The sequence below is a fragment of the Gossypium arboreum genome, chromosome 10 (genome assembly GCF_025698485.1).
Source record: "Gossypium arboreum isolate Shixiya-1 chromosome 10, ASM2569848v2, whole genome shotgun sequence".
In the NCBI taxonomy this organism is placed as follows: domain Eukaryota; kingdom Viridiplantae; phylum Streptophyta; class Magnoliopsida; order Malvales; family Malvaceae; genus Gossypium; species Gossypium arboreum.
In genome coordinates, this window is record NC_069079.1 from 11,281,248 (window position 1) to 11,302,812 (window position 21,565).

Sequence of the window (21,565 nt, forward strand, 5' to 3'; positions counted from 1 at the left end):
TTCCTATGATCCCAATCAATGGATATATTTGGTTCAATGCAACACAAAGCAGCCTTGATCGCAATTAGTGACGAAATATGGTACTGACGGTAAAAAAGAAATCAATTTCCATTTAAAAATGATCTTTCCACTTCTATTTTAAAAAAACTTAAATCACAATTACCATCAACCTTTTTTATTAAATTCGTTAAATGTAATATTTTAAATTAAAAAATAACAACATAAAAATGTGTTACGATGAAACTAAATTTAACCAAAACAAAAGTACCATTAAAAATCTTAAAAGTAAGACTAATTCTTGAAAATAAAAATAAAGATAAGGAGTATGAAAAGTTCAAGCATAATTCAAACTAAATAAAATTCATGATAATGGGCCGGTACGTACAACTGTACACAAGTTCACCCAGTACAGCACACACCGCTGATAAATCATTCGAAGCATATTTACAGAAATTTGATTATTCTTCTTTCATCTAAAAACCGCAGCCCTTAAAGAAAGTGACCATTTCAGCCCCTCCCTTTAAATTTACTAAAGTAAATTAAGCTGCTTCATTAACTAGCTTTCAATCACCCCATATGTACAAATCTGTCCCAACATCTGCTCAACTTTTTCACATATACAGATAGCAGTTTTCCCCTCCCTCCCCAATAAAAGCTATCTACAGAACATATCAACGCCACCATAAACATAATTACTACTCAGGGCGGAAGTTTACCAGATTAGGGAGACCAGCTGACTGAAGCCTCCTTATGTCATTTGCTGTGACCTTGCAAGCCTCCAAGGTCAGAGATCTTAAGTTCTTCAGGGGCTTTAGATGTCTCAATCCTGCACTTGTCACACGGGAATTTGAAACGTTCAAAGAGATCAATCCTGTCAACCCTGCAATGCATTAATGGCAGTGCACTACATGTGTCAGATCCAACGCTTTGGTTACTATTACTCTACACTACAATTATATACGAGCTACATTTTATCATTCTCAACCACCTCCCTTCGACATAGGAAAATAACAAAGTATAGAGTCACAGCAATACCGGAGATCATCTCCAAAGTTTTATCTGTCAGGTTACAGTTCTGTGACAGATTTAGCAGCGACAGGGATGAAAGATCTTTAATGTTCTTCACACCAGCATCAGTCAATCCTCCACCACAGATTTCCAAGGAGCGCAGGTTCCTCAAATCTGTAAGCAGATGATCCATTCTCAAAAAGTAAAATATGCAGTGTACTTTTAGATCAAAAGACTTGTGGTACATTGGTAATATAAGAGGTTGTTAATACAACACCCTTCCCCCAAAGGGCAAAGTAAACATTGATATCAAAGCAGATATGCATCTGTTATGGGGAAATAGTGGAGTTCCTAAACCATGTTATATGGACTCTTAACCTTACACTAGCACATATGGGTATTACAAGAGCTGCAGAAATAATTTAGAAAATTTACTGTATACAATACTTAAGTAGATATCTAACACCCTATCCTGAGTCCACATAACATAGTTCCAAAACTATCAATATGGTTGGCCATCCAAAAACACGAGTAAGTAAAATAATTGTCTTATACGAAATGGCATTCAAAATTAAGTACTAATCATACTTCGTAAGTGGCTTGTCCCAGAATCTGTGATACGGGCTCCAAAAAGATCAAGATGAGTCAGCCCAGTCAAACCTGCCTCAAGAAGAAAAGAAAATAAGAGCAATACAATAAACCTAGTATGCACATGATCCAAAAGTAAAGCATCCTAAGGTGCTTGCCAAAGCCCAAAGAACAGTTGATGTATATCCTTAGTTGCTTTTTAGAGCTTTAACATGAAACGTGTTTCTTGTTGACTGGTTTTCTGACAATTAGCTTGTTGGGAGAAACGTGAACATATATCATAATCAAATCATAGTTTACAGATAAAAGTGCCCACTCAAAAAATTGAAAGAAGCATGAAAAGCTTTAGAGAATTGTCCTTGACAACTGCTTTGTATAGTCTTACTTGTAAGAGCTGCAAGTCCAGCATCTGTGATTTGACGAGCATCCAGATTAAGTGATTTAAGAGACGTTAGTCCAGACAGTTCTCTTAATCCACCATCAGAAACAACAGTGAATGACAAGTTTATACTCTCCAGCTTACACAAACCTACAAGTAAAACAATAAAAATTGGATGATCAAGTATAAGAACTACTAGATTGTTCAAGTAAGTACTGTTCTCAATAAGCATATTGAATGATTTAGTTCTCTAGACTAGACAAACAAGGTGACCGCTCTCTCACAACTTAAAATTGTCTTCATTAATCTGCTTCCCCTAGGTTTTACCTCAAGCATGAAGACATATACTAGCTGTTTGTTTTAGCATTATGTCATACAAGCACAACTTGATTAGGCAATGCTCTCCAGCAACAGCTCTTTTGGCAACACTGACAGTACTCCCTGATAACACATCACCTGCAGTAATGCAGACTACACTACTGAAAGCGCTCACTGATAATAGCACTCCCTTGAACCAAGCACTCCATGCTTCCAGTACTTCAGTACTCTACTCCCAATTCTCCAGCATTCCAACACTACACTACTGCAATGCTCCATTACTGCATTCGAATGCTCTAGCACTCCACTACTCTAGTCTGTCACTATATTCTTCCGACACTTCAATGCTCTATTAATTTAATAATAATTAATTTAGAATTGAATATAATAAAATTATTTCTAATTTAAATTAATTAATCCATAATATAGAAGCGTGAAACACTGAAAAATAATTTTAACTGACTAAATAGTTATTACTTTTCAATATAATTTTTAAATTAATCCTATACTAAAAATCATCATATAATATAATCATAGACCATACACATATACAATAATTTGATTGCTAAATGTAAAACATTACACATTTATTTATACATTTAAATAAGAGAACAAATATGAAAGTATGATCAATTTTATATATCAAGCTATTTTTGCATACACCATCAGAATCCTAAATGACAATCACAATTAACATGTTATATATTAGAAGTTAGAACAAATTAATAAGTTACATCATATGTATTATTTTAATAAAATTATTTTTTAATCATACTTTGGACCATTTTAGGCTAGGCTCATTCTAGATTCAGGTCATTTCGGATTGCGCTCATTCTGAATTTGAATTATTATGGGTTTGGATCATTTGGCTTCAGGTTAAGCAGGTTCGAGTTTGGGTTGTTGAGTTTCTAAAGGTTAAAACGAGTTGGTTTGGACACTGATTTGAGTTGATTGGATTTGGGTGTATTTGACACATCTAACTATTACTCCCTCATTTACTCTTCAGTTAAGTCGCAGGCGGGCGGGAGGGCGGCGGGGATCTTAATAGCAAAAGCTGAGTATCATCCACTTAATGCCAAGCGTTCCTCCAGGCAAAGAGGAAGGAGAGTATTCCATTAAATCATTACACCAACAACTGCTTACAATACTTATTACAACAGATCATAATTGATTCATCACCGCCAACAACTTTAGGATCTTATCAACTTGAAACAGTTAAGGTTTTTAATTTCTAAAAGCTCCCTACAGCAGATAAACCTATATCAGAAAGGAAAATCTCCTGAGCTTTAAGAAAGCTACGAAATCAGGATATTAAATGGGAGCACAGAGCAAATTGCAACAAGGAATCAACTAAACAGATGGCAAGACCAGATAATTTAAAAGCATTTTACCAACAAAACTGAACCATAAATGATGTCAAACAAAGAGAAAAGGTGGATAGCTAACCAGAAAGATAGCGAAGACCATTGCTTCCAACTTCAGTATCAGACAACTCCAAACATTTCAAATTTTGAAGACCTAAACAGACAAAAATTACATGCAAACATCAGCACTTCTTTCGGGTGTTCAAACAACAGCTTTTTTAAGAGGCAGACTATTAAATTATGTTAATGAAATGAGTGTAGTAAAGAAATGAACTAACAGATGAAAACAAGCAAATGCAGGGAACATTTAGTTAAATTATTTATACTTGAAAAATGAAGCAATTTTGAATCTCAAAACATTTATTTCCTTCACAAACATAGAATAAGGTTAATTAGGTTTCCGATGGCAATACCCTCACCGCATATATCAAAGGCAACGGTAACATTACTTACAAGGCAGTCTCTTGCAAAGAAATCCAAAAAGCAAATATTATTATTCCGATAAACTCATTATACCGTTTTATTCCTTAGATAACTTATAAACTTATTCTACTAGTTAGAGAGAATAATTTCCAATATCTTGTGAGAGCAACTCCAAACAACCTTATGCTAAATCTCCCGAGTTCATTCTTATTCCACTAGCTATGGAAAAGGACTTTCTAATATATTGCAAGGGCAACCCCAACTTTCTTTTTGCTAGAGAAAATAATTTCCACTGGCAAGAGAAAGTAAACTTATTCCAATAGCTACAGAATAATTTTCAATTTCTTGTGAGGGCAACTACAACTTTTTGCTCTATCTCTTGAGTTCTTCCCATTTTTTTCTCTTTTTTGGAAGAGTTGTTTCCTTCCCTTTAAATATGCATATATCTGAATGTTTATATGATACATATTGCCCCAAATCGAACAATAAGGAAATATTAATGAATGTTACTAATAACCTGTCAAGTGAACCAGCCCATTATCACCAATTCTGCATGAATCCAAGTTCAAGCTCTCCAAATTTGTCAAACCTAAATAAGTATTACAAAAGAAATGGACTGTAGGTCCCATAAAAGTAATTTAAGAAATTTCACAAAAAATACATATATCACAAGACACTTTATAACATGTTCCACAAAGAATAATCTCATTATGTGGATAAATAATTTCAGTTCTACCAATATCCTCTTCATTATCAGATCTTCAAAATAGTAGAGTCGACATATATCAAACAAAAATACATAGTTTATTATGCTATCTAACAACGTGAGAGAGCACCTTTTAGGTGTATCAAACATGCATCACTGATGTCATTGAAACCCAAGTTCAATACTTTCAGATTACCAAGCTCTGTCAAAAGAAAATACCCATAAGTCAAAGGCCATCTCAGAACTTTTTTAACTCTACAAACATGGAATGGGTAAATATGAAACTTACTAGAAAGCTTCTCACATCCATCATCGGATAAGTTGCATCTGCTAAGATTCAAAAATAACAGAGATACAAGCACTACGGAAAGAGAAAGAAAAATGTCAAGAATGTCATGTTTATGTCAAAGTACCCGAAGCAATAAAATTAAATTTTATACAATAGATCGATCAATTTGAAATTTTCTCACAATAACATGATAAAATGTTGAAACTAAAAGATTAATCAGTAAGAAACACAATCAGGAGTTCCCATACAGATTTATAAAACCCAAAAGCAGTTACTGTCACGAGCACCAAAATACTGAACTGGAAAAGGGAAGGGAATGGATGATTTAAATGAAACATCACGTTTTAACAGCAGAAACAGAGCTGCAATTTGCAGTTCCAGATTCCATCTGGCTCAAAATGGTTAGCAGTATGGATGAAAAGATATATACCTGAAAGAGTATCAAAGCACGAAGCTGTAACTGGGCAGCCCTCCAAGTTCAAAACAGAAAGATTTTGCAGACCTGGAACAGATTAGAAATAAAATCAATTTCAGGGAAATAAGAATTCAGAAATCAGCAGCAGCCAACTACAGAATTCCTATAACCTTCTATAAGTAGAAAACGCTCGAGCATTAACTCTCAAGTTAAATGAACTAAAACAAAAATCCAGTTTCCACAAGGCAAAATTGTATACCACAACTTGCACAAAAAGCAAGTAAACCAAGAATTAGAGAAAGGAGACCTAAGCAGGAAATTTAAAAAACTAACTGATTCATTCTGGTCCAGAGGTTTAAAATGACTTTCTTTTGATGGAATTAGGCATGCATATAGCAAACAAACCTTCTAATATCGGCCACCTTAGTTTAGATTAAAGCCTTTATGTGTGTCTGTTGGGGGGGTAGGGGGTTGTAGACTCATAAAAATCCACCCAAATCTGGGCAGCCCAACAGAAGAAACTATCTGTCAATTTATCATATTCATTTTAATACCATAAGGTCAAGTATCGCAGCAAATGAAATTGTCATGTAGTACCTTTTAAATAAGTGATGCCAAAATCTGTAACCTTACTACAGGAAATCTGTAAGCTTTTCAAGTTTGTAAGCCCTAAAACATGATAAAAGAAGTTAGTGCAGATACAAAAATGAATTAAGTAAGTCATATTAGTATTACTCAGCAAATTAAAGCAATAGCAGAAGTAAAAGAGGGAAAAAATGAGTCCATTTAAAAGTGTTCTTAACCTTCATGCGACCAAGTGGCCAGACAAAGAAAAGACAAGGATCAAGAACAATTGAAAAGAGAAAAATATGATTCCAACAAGTAATGATGGCCTATTGGAATGCTACAAAAAGAGAAATTTCAACTGTCAAATCCTATGACAAAGGTAGCACAGTCGAGTCATTGGGAAATATATATATATATATATATAGCCAACCGGAGGTCAAGAGAGCGGAAAATTTTTAAATATAAGCCAAGTTCAAGTCAAGGCAAGACAAGTTTCTTCAGAAGGAAGGTAAAAACACAACTATATTTATGTGGGAGATAGCAAATGAGAAGAGAGTTAACTGGAGAATATAATGTTCTGGAAAAATCTACCAAATGGCAGTAGCAAACACAATGTAAGAATCACCTGAAAGAGGCTTCATATCAGCATCTGTTATGCAATTACACCATTTAATACTAAGAGACTCTAACTTTGTCAAACCTGTAGATTGATAAACAGAGCTCATCAGCCAAATATAAAATAATGCCAACACAACATCCATAACTAATATGCAGAATAACACCCCAAAGAAGTGCATTTCAGTATATGCTAACTAGTCAAGGGAAAGGCCAAACCCATCATGAAATCATCTCCTTATATATTCTGTCATTCAAACATTTCCACTAGTGTAGAGTTAACTTTAAGAACTAACAACTCAAATCAGCTGAAGTTGAACTAACTATCATGCACCCTAAAAGCGGAGAAAGAGGGAAGGGTGAACGAAGTTCAGATGGCCCATAATGCTACTCTTCCAAAATATGTTCCTCAGGAGCGCTTGCAGCCTCAGGAACAGCAAAAATCCTTGTTAAGAAACCAAAAAGTAGAGACAAGACAATCATACAAGTAGAAAACTACCTTTGATGTGAATAAGCCCCCCGTGAATCCCAGGACATTTTTCCAGGTCCAGCTTCATCAGGTTTACTAGGCCAGATAAGGCAGCCATTCCTTGTGCAGTGATTGCACTGTTTCTCCGAAAAGTGAGACTCCTCAAGTTTGAGAGACCTAAAAGATTTCACGTCACATGCAGACATAGAAAATTACCAAGATATGCAAAATTGTTGAATCTATACTAAAAGTTTAACTCATAACTGAGTTAGGATCACAAGTTAATTCAACACCAACTCGATTAAGAAAATATAAAAAAAACAGTTTTTTTAAATATTATAAAAAGGGTGACTATGTCATTTAATATTTTTAATACAATATCTTTGAAAAAAATAACCATTTATTTTAAAAAGTACTATATACAAAACAACTATGAACTACCCACCTCCTGTAAGAACAGTACTTTCACAAAAAAAAAAAAGGCACCAACAATTAAAAAAGTTCTATGTATATTTATCTTTTTTTAAGCATTGCAAGTTCGAAACATAAGTGTTTTCGTCACCAAAATATGCGTCATAAGGTAATCTAGTATCAAGTTAATGAAGTAGCTGAAAGGAAGAAAAGAAAGAAACCAGACCAAGAAGGAAATAGTAGAAGAGTAATCACTAATTTTTTTTTTTTTTTTGGGGGGGGGGGGAGGCAAAATATAAACAGAGAAGCGACTTTGAAAGATAAAATTCAATTTGTCAAAACCTTAGGCCAGAATTCAGATTTGCCTGGTTATGTTGCACCACAGGTCGCAATCAAAATACTTGTTATTTAATATTTTTTTCCTATTATGGAATTTTGGCATTTGATAGATCAGAATCGTAAAGCATTAAAAGGTTACCACTGATGTGTTTTAGCCCACGGTCAGAAATCTGGTCACAGTAATTTAAATTTAAATCTTGAAGGTTCACGCAATCTTTGAGATATATCAATCCAGGATCCGAAACATCAGAACCAGAGAGGTCTAGTGAAAGCAAGGATGAGCCTTGTGAAGAGATGACATCCATCCAATTCTCATTAACCCCGGGGTAGTCTCCCAGATAAAGGTCCTATTGCAAAGAAGATAAGGCATCATGGTTCAACTAGACTGATCAACAATTGAGTAAATATTTGACAATGATTTTGAAGTCCAGCATGCCCGATGTTTTAACTTGTTACCTGAAGAGCACAGTCTCGAAAAGCTTCAAGAGAAACATCAGTCAGACGTTGTGACTTCACTAGTTCATTGAAGATCTGCTGACTTAGATCTCTTGGAAGAGTAGAAAATGAAACATAATTATCTATATCCTGCTCAAGAACCAAGCTTAGAATATCAGTTCAGGTACAGGAAGGAAGGATTCAAAACAAGCTATAAACAAAATGAATACCTCCCGTATTTTATAGGTGCATAGTTCCAAAAGTAATGGACATTTCTTTTTCTCCCTTTGAATTTCTAGAACAGGTCTAGAAAAAGTTGTTGCTAACCACTTCGAACTCCCACTTTTGCAATATCTTCCCGAAACCCCTCTGTCAAAACCATCTACATTGTCCAGTTGGTCTCTTTTCCTAGAACAAGCAGCCCCCATTGAGGAAATACCTAGTGATCAATATATCTCATAAAAACTGCAGCATGACACTATCCATTCAATTGCCAAATACAGAAACATTCACTTCACTTAACTTCACCCTACAAATATGAAAGAGAGCAGAAGAATAAGTATTCAGCTGACATGATCATCAATAGGAAAAGAAATGTCCAGGCATATAACAATTCGTAACCATCATTGGAACACAGCATGTATGAGACCAAAAAAATTCTATTGGTTGGACAACAGGAAAACCAATTTAAACACGAGAAAATGAAGTTTGAAAATCATATAAAAGATGTTAGCAGCCAAATGAATGATTTTTATAACTTTTAGATGGTACTACAATGAGTTTGATTAAATTACAAAAACCGTCTTTTTCTAAACCATTTTTTTCAAAAAAAATTAAAAGTTGGACTATTTCTTTTTCATATTTCTAAGTAAAGCTTGTATTCTAAAATTAAAATATTTTCTATTTTTCACAATTTTTATCTAAAATCCCTACACTCCAAGCTTTAGCTTCAGGTAAAAGAAGTAATCAAAACACAAAAATATCATACAATACTTAAAAAGGAGCAGAAAATATTATTAGAAACAAAAATGAATGAATAAATAAAGAGATAGATACTTTAAATAAATAAGTAAGATTATATAGAGCAAAGAACTATGAAGGTCAAACTACATACTCCAATAAAAACAAAATTTCATCAAAATCTTTATGCCGGAAAAAAATCAATGTTATATTTTAGTCTCGAAAATGAAGTAAACCGAAGGTTCTTAAAACTATAATCTAATAAAATGATCCAAAAGAATAATACTATATGAAGCTTACAGAAATAGAATCACAGGCAGGCATCGCCTTTAACGACATGATCAAGCCTAAAACTTTGTAAATTTTCTTCCGATAACGTTCCTTTTCAGGAAGAAAGGGAAAGTCGACAACAAGCAGAAATTAATTACAAAAATAAATAAAATTAAAAAGAGAAAAGGAAAAATAACCTCCTTTTGTTACCTGATCATGATCAAAGGCTCGAATTGATTTTCTACAGAAAAAGAAAAAATGGGTGAATAGAGAGAGAGAGAGAGAGAAGCAAAAGGTAAAGAGAGAAAAAGAGGGAGAAGCGATGGAAAGGACGGTTGGTTTTGGAGTGGGGGTTGGGTTGGGTCGGTGTTTGGTGCACTGAAAAGGATGATGTATTATGTATATGATAAGAAACAAAGGAGGAGAGAGATCAGCTTCGGTGGGTCCCCTCCATATTATTTTAAAGATTTTTTTGTTTCCTTGGGCTCATGCTTATCCAAATTCTGGAACATTATTTTTTAAAATAATGGTTATCAATTCCGTTAATATTTAACTTATTTGATTTTTTTATTTTAAAAATCTTGAATTAGTATTCTATATCTATATTATCCTTACTAGTTTGTTGAATTTGCGTTATGTGAAATTATTAAAATATTTTTATTTTAAATTTAATATATAAAATAATAATTAATTGAATTAGTATTTAATATATAAAATAATAATTAATTTAATTAGTATCACAAATCAATTATATTAACTCTATTACGAAATTATTGAATACCCTTACTTTAAAAGGTAATTAATATTATTATAAGGCTATTTTACTATTTTCGTACTTTTATATAGTTTTCAAACCAAATAACTAAAAAACATTATTTGAGAATCAAATACAATAGATCGTTCCTTTTAACTTGTAAACATGTTTATTTTGAAAGAAATAGATTGTCATGTCGTGACGATGAACTTTTGACTTCATAACGAAAAACAGAGCAAAGTTCTTCTGGCAACATCGTTGTTGCAATGTCACAAGAAGCACAAAAAAGTAAGTTGTGTTCCCCGGCGTCGCAATGTCAACCCAAAATTTTAGAATCCTTACAATTAGGTCCTTTTACGACCTTAGGTTAGCAAAAAGGGCTTTTATAAGCCCATATAAAACCCGGAAATGATGATGTGTTTTTTGTTGCCTTTGAATGTTTATCGATTTGAAAATGTATGTAATTCGACTGTAGTTGCTTCAGCAATAAATGGGACACCTTGTAACTTAGTCCGATGATCGGGTTGAGTATCAGGGTGTTATATAATTATAATATATATATGTATATTTAAAATTTTTATTTATTATAACTATTTATAGTTTTTACAAATATAACAATGTTTATATTGAATATTTTTATATTATTTATTTTAATATAATTATTCTTATTTTTAAAATTTATAAAATTTCATTAATTTATTTTTTCTAAATTAATTATTTATCCAAACAAAGCAATTACAAATCTTAACCTTTTGAATTTATAAATTCTAAAATACTAGAATTTTAATAAAAAAATTTAAAATTTTCATCTAAACACGAAAGAAAAAGAATTCCCTTAACAAATTCTACATCAAAATACACCCTAAGAAAATAGTTCTTAAGTGAGATTTTTTGAGAGGTAGTTTTTTTTCTTAAAAAGTGGTTTAAGTTATTTTATTTAAATATATTGTATAAAAACTTGTAAAATCACCCTTAAAATATTTATTAACTTTAAAAATTCAATATTTTTCAAATTAAGTTGGTGATAAATCAATAATTTTATAGTAATAGAAATAAAATAAAGACCCTTCACTTAGAATTTTAACTTTTAATTAAAAATTACTATTATTTAACTATATTTATATAAATATTTTTGTGAAGCTAAACTTAATCATAAAATAAATGTTTATTATGATAAAATATAGATAGATTATTAAATGAGGATTAGATTAGGATAATGGCCATTGGTATATATGATTAAAATAATTAAATGATGGTTGATTTATAGTGTGAGAAACTTTTTGGTGTTGGTTGGTTGTGGCTGGTGATACAACTTGTTTTGGATGACGATGATGATGGCGAAATTACAAAGAAATGAAATGCTAATAACTACTTTACGCTTTACTTGTTATGGTAGACGAAAAATGAATGAGATTGAAAATTTTGTTAATTTAATTACTAAGTTATAAAATAGGAAAGTTGTTATAAATTTAATTATTTAATTAATATTTTTTCATTTTCATCTTTCATGCATAGTTTTTCAATTTTGTATTTATATTTTATAATGATATGAAGTTGCCATACCTGATCTCATATATATATATATACACATTATAAATGGGAAGGGACCTATGACAAAGCATTATTTGATATATATACAAATAAGGTCTTTTTGCAGTTATTTTAAGGTGTTTTGAGTAAAATCGAGTTGTTTTAGTGTCTAATCATGTTTTAGGTGTTTAGGAGGTAAATTTGTGTTTTTGAGTTATTTTTAGCGTCTTTCGTGTTATTTTATAGTTTTAGTTATCAATGCTTAATAAAGGCAATATGGTTATGTAGTGATAGACAGTTGAAGCGGAGGAAGTAGAAAAAAGATCGAATTCAAGTTGTTCGACTCGAAAAAGAAAGATTTGGATATGACCTGAAAGAAGAAATAAACAAATTTAAAAATTAGAGAAAACAAAACACAAAAGAAGAAATTTAAGAATTAAGAATAAATATTTAAAATAACAAATAAATAAATAAATGAAATTTAAAAGTGGATAATGAAACAAGTAAACCAATGGATATGATGGATAGAAGGATAACCGTTCAATTAAACCTGTTGAGATATAAATCCCAACAAACTCAATTAATGGCTCTAATCAACCCTCCTAAGAATCTTTGGCAAATTGAAGGGTAAACAATGAATTCTCACAACTCCTTAAACAAAATCGAGAAGAAAACTATGTTTAAAAATTACAAGAAAGAAATCTTGCACAGAGAAACAAACTCCCAGAGTTGAAAACTTTATTAATAAAAACAATTATCTCCTTAATAAATAATGAAAAAGCCTTTATCTAGGCTATATTCGTAAATCGTTACATTCAACTCCATCTTTGATGTTCTATTTCGGTAAGTTTTTGGGGTAGGGGAAGTTTTATTTTTGATTTTGGTAAGTAGGTTGGGGTTTTTTTTTATTCTTTATAAGTGAAGAGTTTTTTTACTGTGTTTTTATTTATTGTTAATGATCAATTAGGGGAGATTTGTGAGGCGGATAGTGTCCTTCAGCGGTTTGTGCTTAAGGGTAAGTGGCTGAATTTGTTACTATTATAGTCGTATTTTCGATATTGAAGTTTAAGTGTTGATGTAAGATTATGTTTTAGCGTTTGGATTCAGTGGAAATTAGATAATTAATTCGTTTGGACGGTCGTTTAGGTACCAGAGTGTTCGTCTTTATATTCACATCGAAAATTACCCAGGTGTGTAATGAAAAACGTGAAAAACAACAATCAACGAAAGCCAAAAAAGTATATTATCGATGCCACACGGCCGTGTGTGACACACAGTCTGGGCTATTTAAGCCATGTGGACCACACGGGCGTGTGTGAGGTCGTATGCCAAGCTGTGTAGGCTACACAGGCTGGTCATTTGGGTCATGTGGGTGTAAGGATTTTTGTATGCGCAAGTGTACACAATCATTTAAGTAATAACTAAGTAAGAATGAGTTATCGTCACCACAAGGGCTGTATAAGCTTAACCAATTAATTGCAAAATTATAAAGTCACAATTTGATATAAAAAACACAATAATTTTGGATAATGATGATTAAATTACCTAGATGCAAAGAGTGATCCCTAATACAATTTTAATCTAAATGCAATTCACTTAAAGTGATGAATGAATGGCTTTAGCAACAAAAACTATCAACATTAAATGGGCTAGGATAATTATATTAATCAATTCAATTTATTTCATCATGCTTAACAATGTTCGGAAATACTTCCATGGCAACTCAATCTTTCATGAGTTTGGAAACCAAATTAAGTTCTTTCAGAATCTTTTACTTAGTGAAATATGCATTTTACTGGTCATATTAGACTATGGGTTTCTTAGCATTTATGCAAGGTCACGGAGACATTTACGTTTACAACATTTTAATTACATAAACATAAAAACTATGCAAGATAATAGAGTTAACTAAAGATATTATGAACCTCAACTTTGTCGCGTTTAATGATCTAAATTGAGCATTGCACTTTTCAATTATGCGTCTACTAGCCGTCGTCTGGTTAGGATCGCTCAGCTAATCTGAATGCACCCAATCACATATGAATGAAATACATCATGATATTTGTAACAACCAAATTTTCAGTGGTGTCAGAAACAGTGGTTTTGAGACCATAATTCTGACATAATAATTCGTAAATATTATTTAATTAAAATATTTACAAGGTCTTTAAAGTCATATTAAATTTGTTGATAAATTTTATCGTTTAGATAGTTTAATAAGTAAAGAGGACTGAATCGTAAAAATTACAAAGGTTAAGTAGTTAAATTAAAGGGAATAAATGGATAGTTTAACCCATGGGGAATTAGTTAGTGTAATTAGATGATGTTATGTATAAATGATTAAGTTTAATTAAGGTTAATGGTGATTTATTAAGTGTTAATTAAGCAAGTCTAAATAATTACAAAAAACCAAAGCATATATATTATTAAACCAAATAAAACAAAGGTAAAAATTCTATTTCGATTTGGCCATCTTCTTCACGATAATAGAAAATAAAAATGAGGGTTTTCATGTATTTACTTTGAAGCTTCAATTGGTAAGTGTTTTGATGCTCGTTTTTAGTAATTTTTATATTTTTGGGTTCGTAATAGCTTCATCTAGCTAAATAATGACCAATTTGTGAAAATGTTAAGTATTATAAATGTTTCCATTGATGAATAGAGTTATCTCTTAAAGTTTTTGATGAAACATGAAATTTTATTGATAGATTAGGTTATTTTGAAAAGTGATTTTTGAGGGTGTTTATGTTCAGGGACTAAATTGATTAAATGATAAATTGCTTGTACTTGAGGTAAAATTATTGCAAATAGGGGATGGTATGAAGTTATATAACTTTTAGCTAACATGGTGTTAAGGAAAAATGGGTAATTTACGTGATTAAGACCTAGGGACTAAATTGAATAAAGATGAAAGTTTGAGGGGTAATTATGTAAATTTTCCAAAAAGGATCTAATTGTATGAAATGACCAATTTTTGTTGTATTTATAATTAATTGGATGAAGCTATTATTTTAGATCAAGAATATGTTGATAATTACAGAAAGGGAAAAATTGTAAAGTAGTCCCTGTACTTCTGAATTTCTACAAATTAATCCGGTAAGTTCGGACACTTATTATGTTTCAAACTATCTTTAAATTCCTTGTTGATACATTGCTTTTGAATGTGGTGTTGTATGCTGAATGAAGCTCAAACAAACAAAATCTACTAATATACTGAATAAAGTTTAAGTGAGCGAAATCTACGGATATACTGAATAAAGCTCAATTGAGCAAAATATATGGATATACTGAATAAAGCTCAATTGAGAGAAATCTATGAATATACTAAATAAAGCTCAACTGAGCGATATCTATCGATATACTGAATAAAGCTCAATCGAGTATTATCTATTGAATATACTGAACTACTGTATTAGTTGTTAATTGCTGATATAGGTTGCATATTATGGAAATCTCAACGTTTAATATTAATTGATTTCTATGTTTAATTGGAAAGATTTATCAAATTATAAAACAAACTTACTAAACTTTATTCTAGCTTACCTGTGTTGGATCATTTTGTAGATTACGTGTTGAAGGCTTAGAAGATCGGGTTAACATCTAAAATCACACTATCCAGGAACCTTAGTAGATTTTGTTTCTCGGTTTGGGTATATATGGCATGTATTAGGACCCTCTATGTATAAATTATGTCAATTACTTAGTCTTGAGTAATATGTTATGTTTATGATGTGTTATTGAATGACTTGTGAGAATCTACATGTTACCAAAATGTGACTTAATAGTTAAAAGTATGAAATGCTATACTATGTGATAACTCAAAGCTTATAATGAAATAGTAATTATGGTATTTCTATATAATGTAATTCAATTTGCAAAGGTATAAGTGAAATGTGATGAAATGTATTGAGGTGTCAATGATGACATATTGGTTTGATATATAAGTTGAGTTTAGTGACATGTTTAAGTGTGTCTGAAGTTGGTTTTGGCCTATAAAATAGTGTAATTGAATGTGTTTAGGTACCTAAGAAAATGAGTGAAAATTGAGCTTGAAATTGGACATTTTTGGGCTCAAACAGCCTGAAACACGAGCTGTCACACGGCCATGTGAAGCATACTGGCAACCCACACGGGCGTATACCTAGGGTGTGTTTTAAAACAATATAGGTGCAGTTTCCCGATGGGCAGATATACGGCTTGCGACACAACCATGTGAGGGTATTTTGAATGTTACATGGGCTGGCACACGGCCTACCAAACAATCGTGTGATCAAAATAAGAAAGTTACATGGCCCATACATATAAGCGTGTGTGGTCTTACACGAGCATGTAAGATAGCCTGTAACGCCCCAAATCTTAGGTGATTAAATTTGTAAGTTATGTTGTATATTTGCTTGCTTGCTTGCTTTAATGGTTAAGTGCCTTGAGAAGTGTAGGAAGTCCTGGGTTCAAACCTTGATTTTGCTTTAAAATAGTGGGTTCTTAAATAATTATGGGATTATCAAGTCACAAAAAGCCTACTAGTTCAGGGGGTAGTGGCGTGTTACTACTTCTAAGAGACTTGAGTTTGAGTCCTGCTGTACTCAAGGGGTGTTTTATTTTGCTAGTTGCCATGTGAGAGGTTGTATGCCAGTGGAACTCTGATGCTTGGACAGTTGAAGTGTTTGAAGGGTGTAGGGGATTGTGTAGCTGAAATTTAGGAGGAAAAAAGGGGGATTGGATGGTGATCGGTTGAGGATGTGGTAGAGATATTTTAGGAGGAAATCAAGGGGATGTGGAGTAGGGAAGTGTTTGTGCCGAGTGAGGACTCTAGGCACTCAAAGGAATTCAGCTTAGAGTATAGTAGGTTTCTTTTTCTCTATTTCGGTTGTTACCAAGTGTTTTCTTTTGCTTCTTTGCACTTTCGGGTTGGTAGGCCGACTTTTGCTTGAGGTCTTTCGGGTATTCTTGTTTTTGCGTTTTGGTGCAACTCCCTTTCGGTCAATTAGTTTGTTAGCCAACTCTTTTTGCTATTCTTTCTTCCTATCTCTTTCGAAATTTGTACTTTTTGGTTGGGGCCAATTCTTTTCTACTCTCCCCTCCTTGGAGCTTTGGTGGATTTTTTCATCATTTCCTCTCATCACTTTCGGTTTTGATTCTAACTTCTCCCTTCCACAATTATTGTAATCCTTGGACCAAATACCTTGTCTCCTCTCCTCGTCTATCTCTTCTCTACTCTGTAATGGCCTAAATTCAAGGTTATCGGAACAATGGTTTCGTAACCATAGATCCGATTTAAAGAGAAATTTATTTCAATATTTTTGCTTCAAAATTGATATGATAGGAAAATCGTATGAAAATATTGATAGGAAAATTTTACCGATTTAATGATTAGATAGAAAAAGAAATTATTGAAGAAATTGGATAAAAACAAAGTATCGAGACCTCTATCTCGTAAAACCAAGTCAAAAATAATTTTATAAATATTTATGAAATGTTATTAATGTGGTATTAAAATTTCGTTAGGAAATTTTAATGTTTGGGTAGTCAATTAAATGAAAAGGACTAAATTGTAATAGGTGTAAAAGTTGCTAGAATGATTAAATAGCTTAAAAGTCTAATGAGAAAGGATTTAAAAGGCAATTAGACCCAAAAGTTATTTTGGCTGGACGGCAAGGGTATGAAATCAGCAGAAAAATTGATAAATTAAGGGTAAAATTGGAATATTGCAAAATTAACTAAATAAAACTAAGACTAAATAGGAAATATCTAGATTTCTCTTCATTTTTCTTCAATTCCAGCAGCTAAAAACACCATAGGAGGGTTCTCTAAGCTGGCATTTCATAATTTTTGCACCAAGTGAGTTAATCCTTGCCTTTTTCTTGTAATTTTTGTGTTTCTAAGACTTTTACAACTAGGTGCTACTATTAAATTCATTAGTTTTTGATTTCATGGATGAAATTGAAAGTCACCATGGTTGAGTGCTGTAAGTTTATGATAAAATAGAATTAAATTAAAGCTTTAATTTGTTTATGAGATGATTTTATTAGGTAATTTCAATAGAAATTTATTTTTAGGACCTAATTGTGAAAATGCTTGGAATTAAAGTCTATTGCTGAAATTCTGATTCCTAAAGGTTGTAAACTAGTTTAAGGTGATAGAATAAAATGTTAATTGAGAAAAATAAGCTCAATTGAGAGGCTAATTGAGTAGGGACGAAATTATCATTTATTAAAAGCTTAGGGGATAAATGGTAATAAACAGCTTGCACAAAAACAGTTTGGACAGCAGCAGTAGACTAACTTTGAAAAATCACCATAAATTGTAGAAATCGAATTAGAAGATGAAAAAAAAATATGGCATTAAAGCTTATTGAGTCTAGTTTCTCATAGAAGAAATAGTATAAGCAATGGATTTGTAAATTTTGAGATATAATAAATTTTGTGAGACAAGGTCAGAATGAATTCGGGTTCCCCTGTTCTGACTTTGAAAATTCATAAAAAATTTAATAAAAATAATTATGGGCTTAAATTTATATATCTAGAATCCTTAATGAGTCTATTTTTAATAGAAACAAACGATAACATTATTTGAATTCTGTATAAAGAGATAATTTATTTTTAGTGAAGAAGGGTCAGAACTGTTAGACAACAGAACAGGGGTGAATTTGAAGAATAAACTGTACTGATTGGCTAAATTAAAAATTCTGAAAATTTTATGGTAAAAATATATATGAGTCTAGTTTCAGGGAAAATTAACGGATCTTAATTTTGAGTTCCTTAGCTCAAGTTATAAATAATTTAGTGACTATGACTCAAGTAGACAACTTTGAATAAACTATAAATAATAGTTGAATTATAGAGAATGTTGCATATGAACATGAAATGTATTAAATTGATAATTAAATTTATTTATTTAGATCCGGAAGATTCAAATACGAAGCTAGATCGAGGAAAGGAAAAAGTTCGGGATTAGTAGATTTTTATTGTTTACAAACAAGTATCAAGGTAAGTTCGTGTAACTTGAATTATATTCTTAAATGCTTGAGATTGTATGTTATTGATGTGAATATGATTTGAATGTTCATTGTATGAAAATTTATGAAACATTGATATATTTGATAAAATGGGAAGAAATCCGGTTGAATGAAAGGAAAATTCGATGGATCTCGAAAAGGAATTGACGGTAAAAGGATCTAGCCGGACGGGTGATCCTATCTTGATATAGCCCTCCAGAAGAATATGTGTAAAATGGATTTAGCCGGACGGGTAATCCGAATTAGGGTCTGAATTGCTTTGAATGGTAATTCAGATCCAAGCTCATTAGAGTAATTGTCGTTGCGAGGATTTAGCTCGACCGGTAATCCCGACAATACTCTATGAGTTTATATTGCGAAATTTAGCTCGATAGTAATCCCGCCGCAAGGTTGAGGTTCGCGGGAGTGTGTTCTCTGAAATGGATATGTGCGCACATGAATATGAATTGATGGACCCGGAATTGTACAATAAATGTGTACCTCTGAAAATCCATCGAAATTCCGATAAATTCAACGGGATAAATATGGAAAAATAACAAGGAAATGGAAATCATGGTATTGACGAGCTCATCAATCATAGTATATATTATTGGTACATGGAAATTATTGTACTAACTTGAATGTTGAGTTTGTGCATATTAGGGTAATAATGCATTGAATGGATATATGGATGTTTATTGTATTGTATTGAAAATATTAGGTAAGTATAATTCTTGTTACATGAGCTTACTAAGCACGAAGTGCTTACCCCGTTTCCTTTTTCCCTGTTTTGTAGTGTTAAGAGCTCGGAGGTCGGATTTGGTTGGAGACACATCACACTGTCAACCTCAGGATTTCGGTATATAAAGAAACTTTATTTTGGAAATCAATGGCATGTATAAGCTAACAAAGTAAATGTTAACGTGAAATGAATGTAAAGTTAGCCATTAGTATGGTTAACAAACCTGGTTTTAGATATGTGATGACGTTATCTTATAAATATGCATGAATTTATCTTGAAAATATGTTGAATTGATTTGGTTAATGTGGATTGGTCTCGATTTAATATTACAATGAAGGTTAGATATTTATAAAAGGGCTATATTGAATATAAAAAAAAATTTAATTCGTAAACTCCGGTAATGCCTCGTACCCTATTCCGGTAATGAATACGGGTAGGGGTATTACATACTCTCTCTGGATCCCCTTCCCTTTTCACTGGTGTGTGGCCGAATATTGTTTGGTAAGTCCCTGTTTTGTCTCTGCTCTTTCGGCTTTTCTCTCATTTTCTCTGAATGTAGATTCTCATCTTTTTTTTCTCTTAGTCATGGTGTTCTTTCAGGTTTTAGTACTTCTCAAGGAGGGAAGGAGTTCTCTAGTGTTGCAGAAACGATTGGAACCTTTCTCTCGTCGCTCGATCGAAGGTAACACTATTTGTTGATATTGTGTTGAACTGAGGTATTTTGGCTTGGATTCTTTGGTTTTGGCCGAATGCTTCTTTCTCGTATGTTTCGATTTGCTTTTTCTATGGGTTGGTATGCATTGATTCAACCCTTGTGTATAAGCAAACATGAGTAATAAATTTGCTTATTATGCAGATAACCATCAGAGAATTTGGTATCAACCTTCGTCAGCGTTTAAGCGGGCTAAAACCACACTCGTTCAATCCAGGCAAGTATCAATATGATTTTGAGATGAGCGTTAAAAGAGGGTGTTTAACCTTGTGGATTAAAGGACTAACCAAGTGTCTTGATTGAATATAGGCTTGGTGCTCGTGGGTTTCTTCACCTTACTGCAACAAGGTGTGTAAACACTGCCTAAACTATAGATCAACAAAAAAAGCCAGAAAATGTAATCTTTGATGCCACATAGGCGTGCGCTCGCTTGTGTGGTAACCCGAACGCATTGACGTGGGCGCTTGATCGTAGAGGCCACTATGAGCGATTTCATGGGCTTAGGCCGTTTTGGGTCACGTATGGCTGAAATGGACCGTATAGGGCCCACATGGGTAAACTATACGAACGTGTGGAGATTATTGGGCCAGGTTGTGTAGTTTACACGACCAAGGCCACTTTTGGGCTTTGTGGGCCCACATGGGTCGTGTTATGGGCCTTGGGCTTATTTTCGCTGTTTGACCTACTGTTGGGTCAGTAAGTATACTTAGACCTCATAGTGATGAAATGACTGTTATACTCCTATGAGGTAAAAGGACTGATATGCCCCTTTGATATGTATGACTGTAATCGAGCATGACACTTTTGCATACATGTATGATATTATGACATGATATATTGCATAGGGGTGGGTGTAATATATTTAGAGGAAATGTACTGTACTGGCAGCTCTGCTGTAATACTGCTTAGTGCCGCAATCGGTGCTATATACTTTGGAGTGTAGGGACGAATGGGTTGATCTTATCCCCACATGGAGTGTAGGGCTGGACGGAGTGAAGTGTAGAGGACGGATAGGTAGGATTTCTAATTGCATTTCTGTTATTGTTACTGAAATGGGCTAAGGCCCACATTGATGCTAATACTGTAACAGGCTGAGGCCCTAACTGATACTGGATTGTTACTGAAACGGGCTTAGGCCCAGACTGTATTTGCTTACTGTATGACCGACTATTGTTAAGGGATTACACACTGAGTTTTCATAAACTCATCCCTCTGCTTTTCTGCACAGGTAATCCTTGGATGGATCGGTGCTGCGAGGGACTCAATGGTGGCTACAC

General features: G+C 32.8%; 1 protein-coding gene and 1 long non-coding RNA gene across 7 annotated transcripts; one reads left to right on the plus strand and one right to left on the minus strand.

The window, feature by feature from the left end:
• Window positions 1-324: 324 nt before the first annotated feature.
• LOC108489184 (uncharacterized) lies at window positions 325-9,965 on the minus strand. 6 transcript variants are annotated; one of them, XM_053019792.1, is made up of 17 exons: window positions 9,767-9,965; window positions 9,587-9,667; window positions 8,557-8,855; window positions 8,348-8,476; window positions 8,031-8,238; window positions 7,172-7,318; window positions 6,683-6,757; window positions 6,088-6,159; window positions 5,506-5,577; window positions 5,076-5,147; window positions 4,917-4,988; window positions 4,598-4,669; window positions 3,740-3,811; window positions 1,982-2,125; window positions 1,597-1,668; window positions 1,036-1,182; window positions 325-880 (listed from the first exon to the last, which is right to left on the minus strand). In XM_053019792.1, the coding sequence occupies exons 3-17, from the start codon at window positions 8,752-8,754 to the stop codon at window positions 696-698; spliced, it is 1,737 nt and encodes a 578-aa protein (XP_052875752.1). In that variant the 5' UTR covers window positions 8,755-8,855; window positions 9,587-9,667; window positions 9,767-9,965; the 3' UTR covers window positions 325-695. The 6 variants fall into 6 exon arrangements, with proteins under 6 accessions (XP_052875752.1, XP_052875750.1, XP_052875751.1 ...); XM_053019790.1 differs by having other exon boundaries at window positions 4,598-4,696; XM_053019791.1 differs by lacking the exon at window positions 9,587-9,667 and having other exon boundaries at window positions 4,598-4,696; window positions 9,754-9,965.
• Window positions 9,966-18,696: 8,731 nt separating this feature from the next.
• Window positions 18,697-19,857, plus strand: LOC128281609 (uncharacterized). Its single transcript, XR_008271856.1, has 2 exons — window positions 18,697-18,826; window positions 19,631-19,857. It is a non-coding gene; the product is annotated as an uncharacterized LOC128281609 (long non-coding RNA).
• The last annotated feature ends 1,708 nt before the right edge of the window (window positions 19,858-21,565 follow it).

What these genes read in the sequence shown, in the direction of transcription:
- LOC108489184 (XM_053019790.1), bottom strand. Translation starts at nt 8,754, where the DNA reads ATGGGGGCTGCTTGTTCTAGGAAAAGAGACCAACTGGACAATGTAGAT. An exon ending in ATGTTTGATACACCTAAAAG is followed by an intron (nt 4,697 to 4,916) that starts GTGCTCTCTCAC and finishes TGGGACCTACAG; the next exon opens with TCCATTTCTTTTGTAATACT. An exon ending in AACTTTGGAGATGATCTCCG is followed by an intron (nt 881 to 1,035) that starts GTATTGCTGTGA and finishes AATGCATTGCAG; the next exon opens with GGTTGACAGGATTGATCTCT.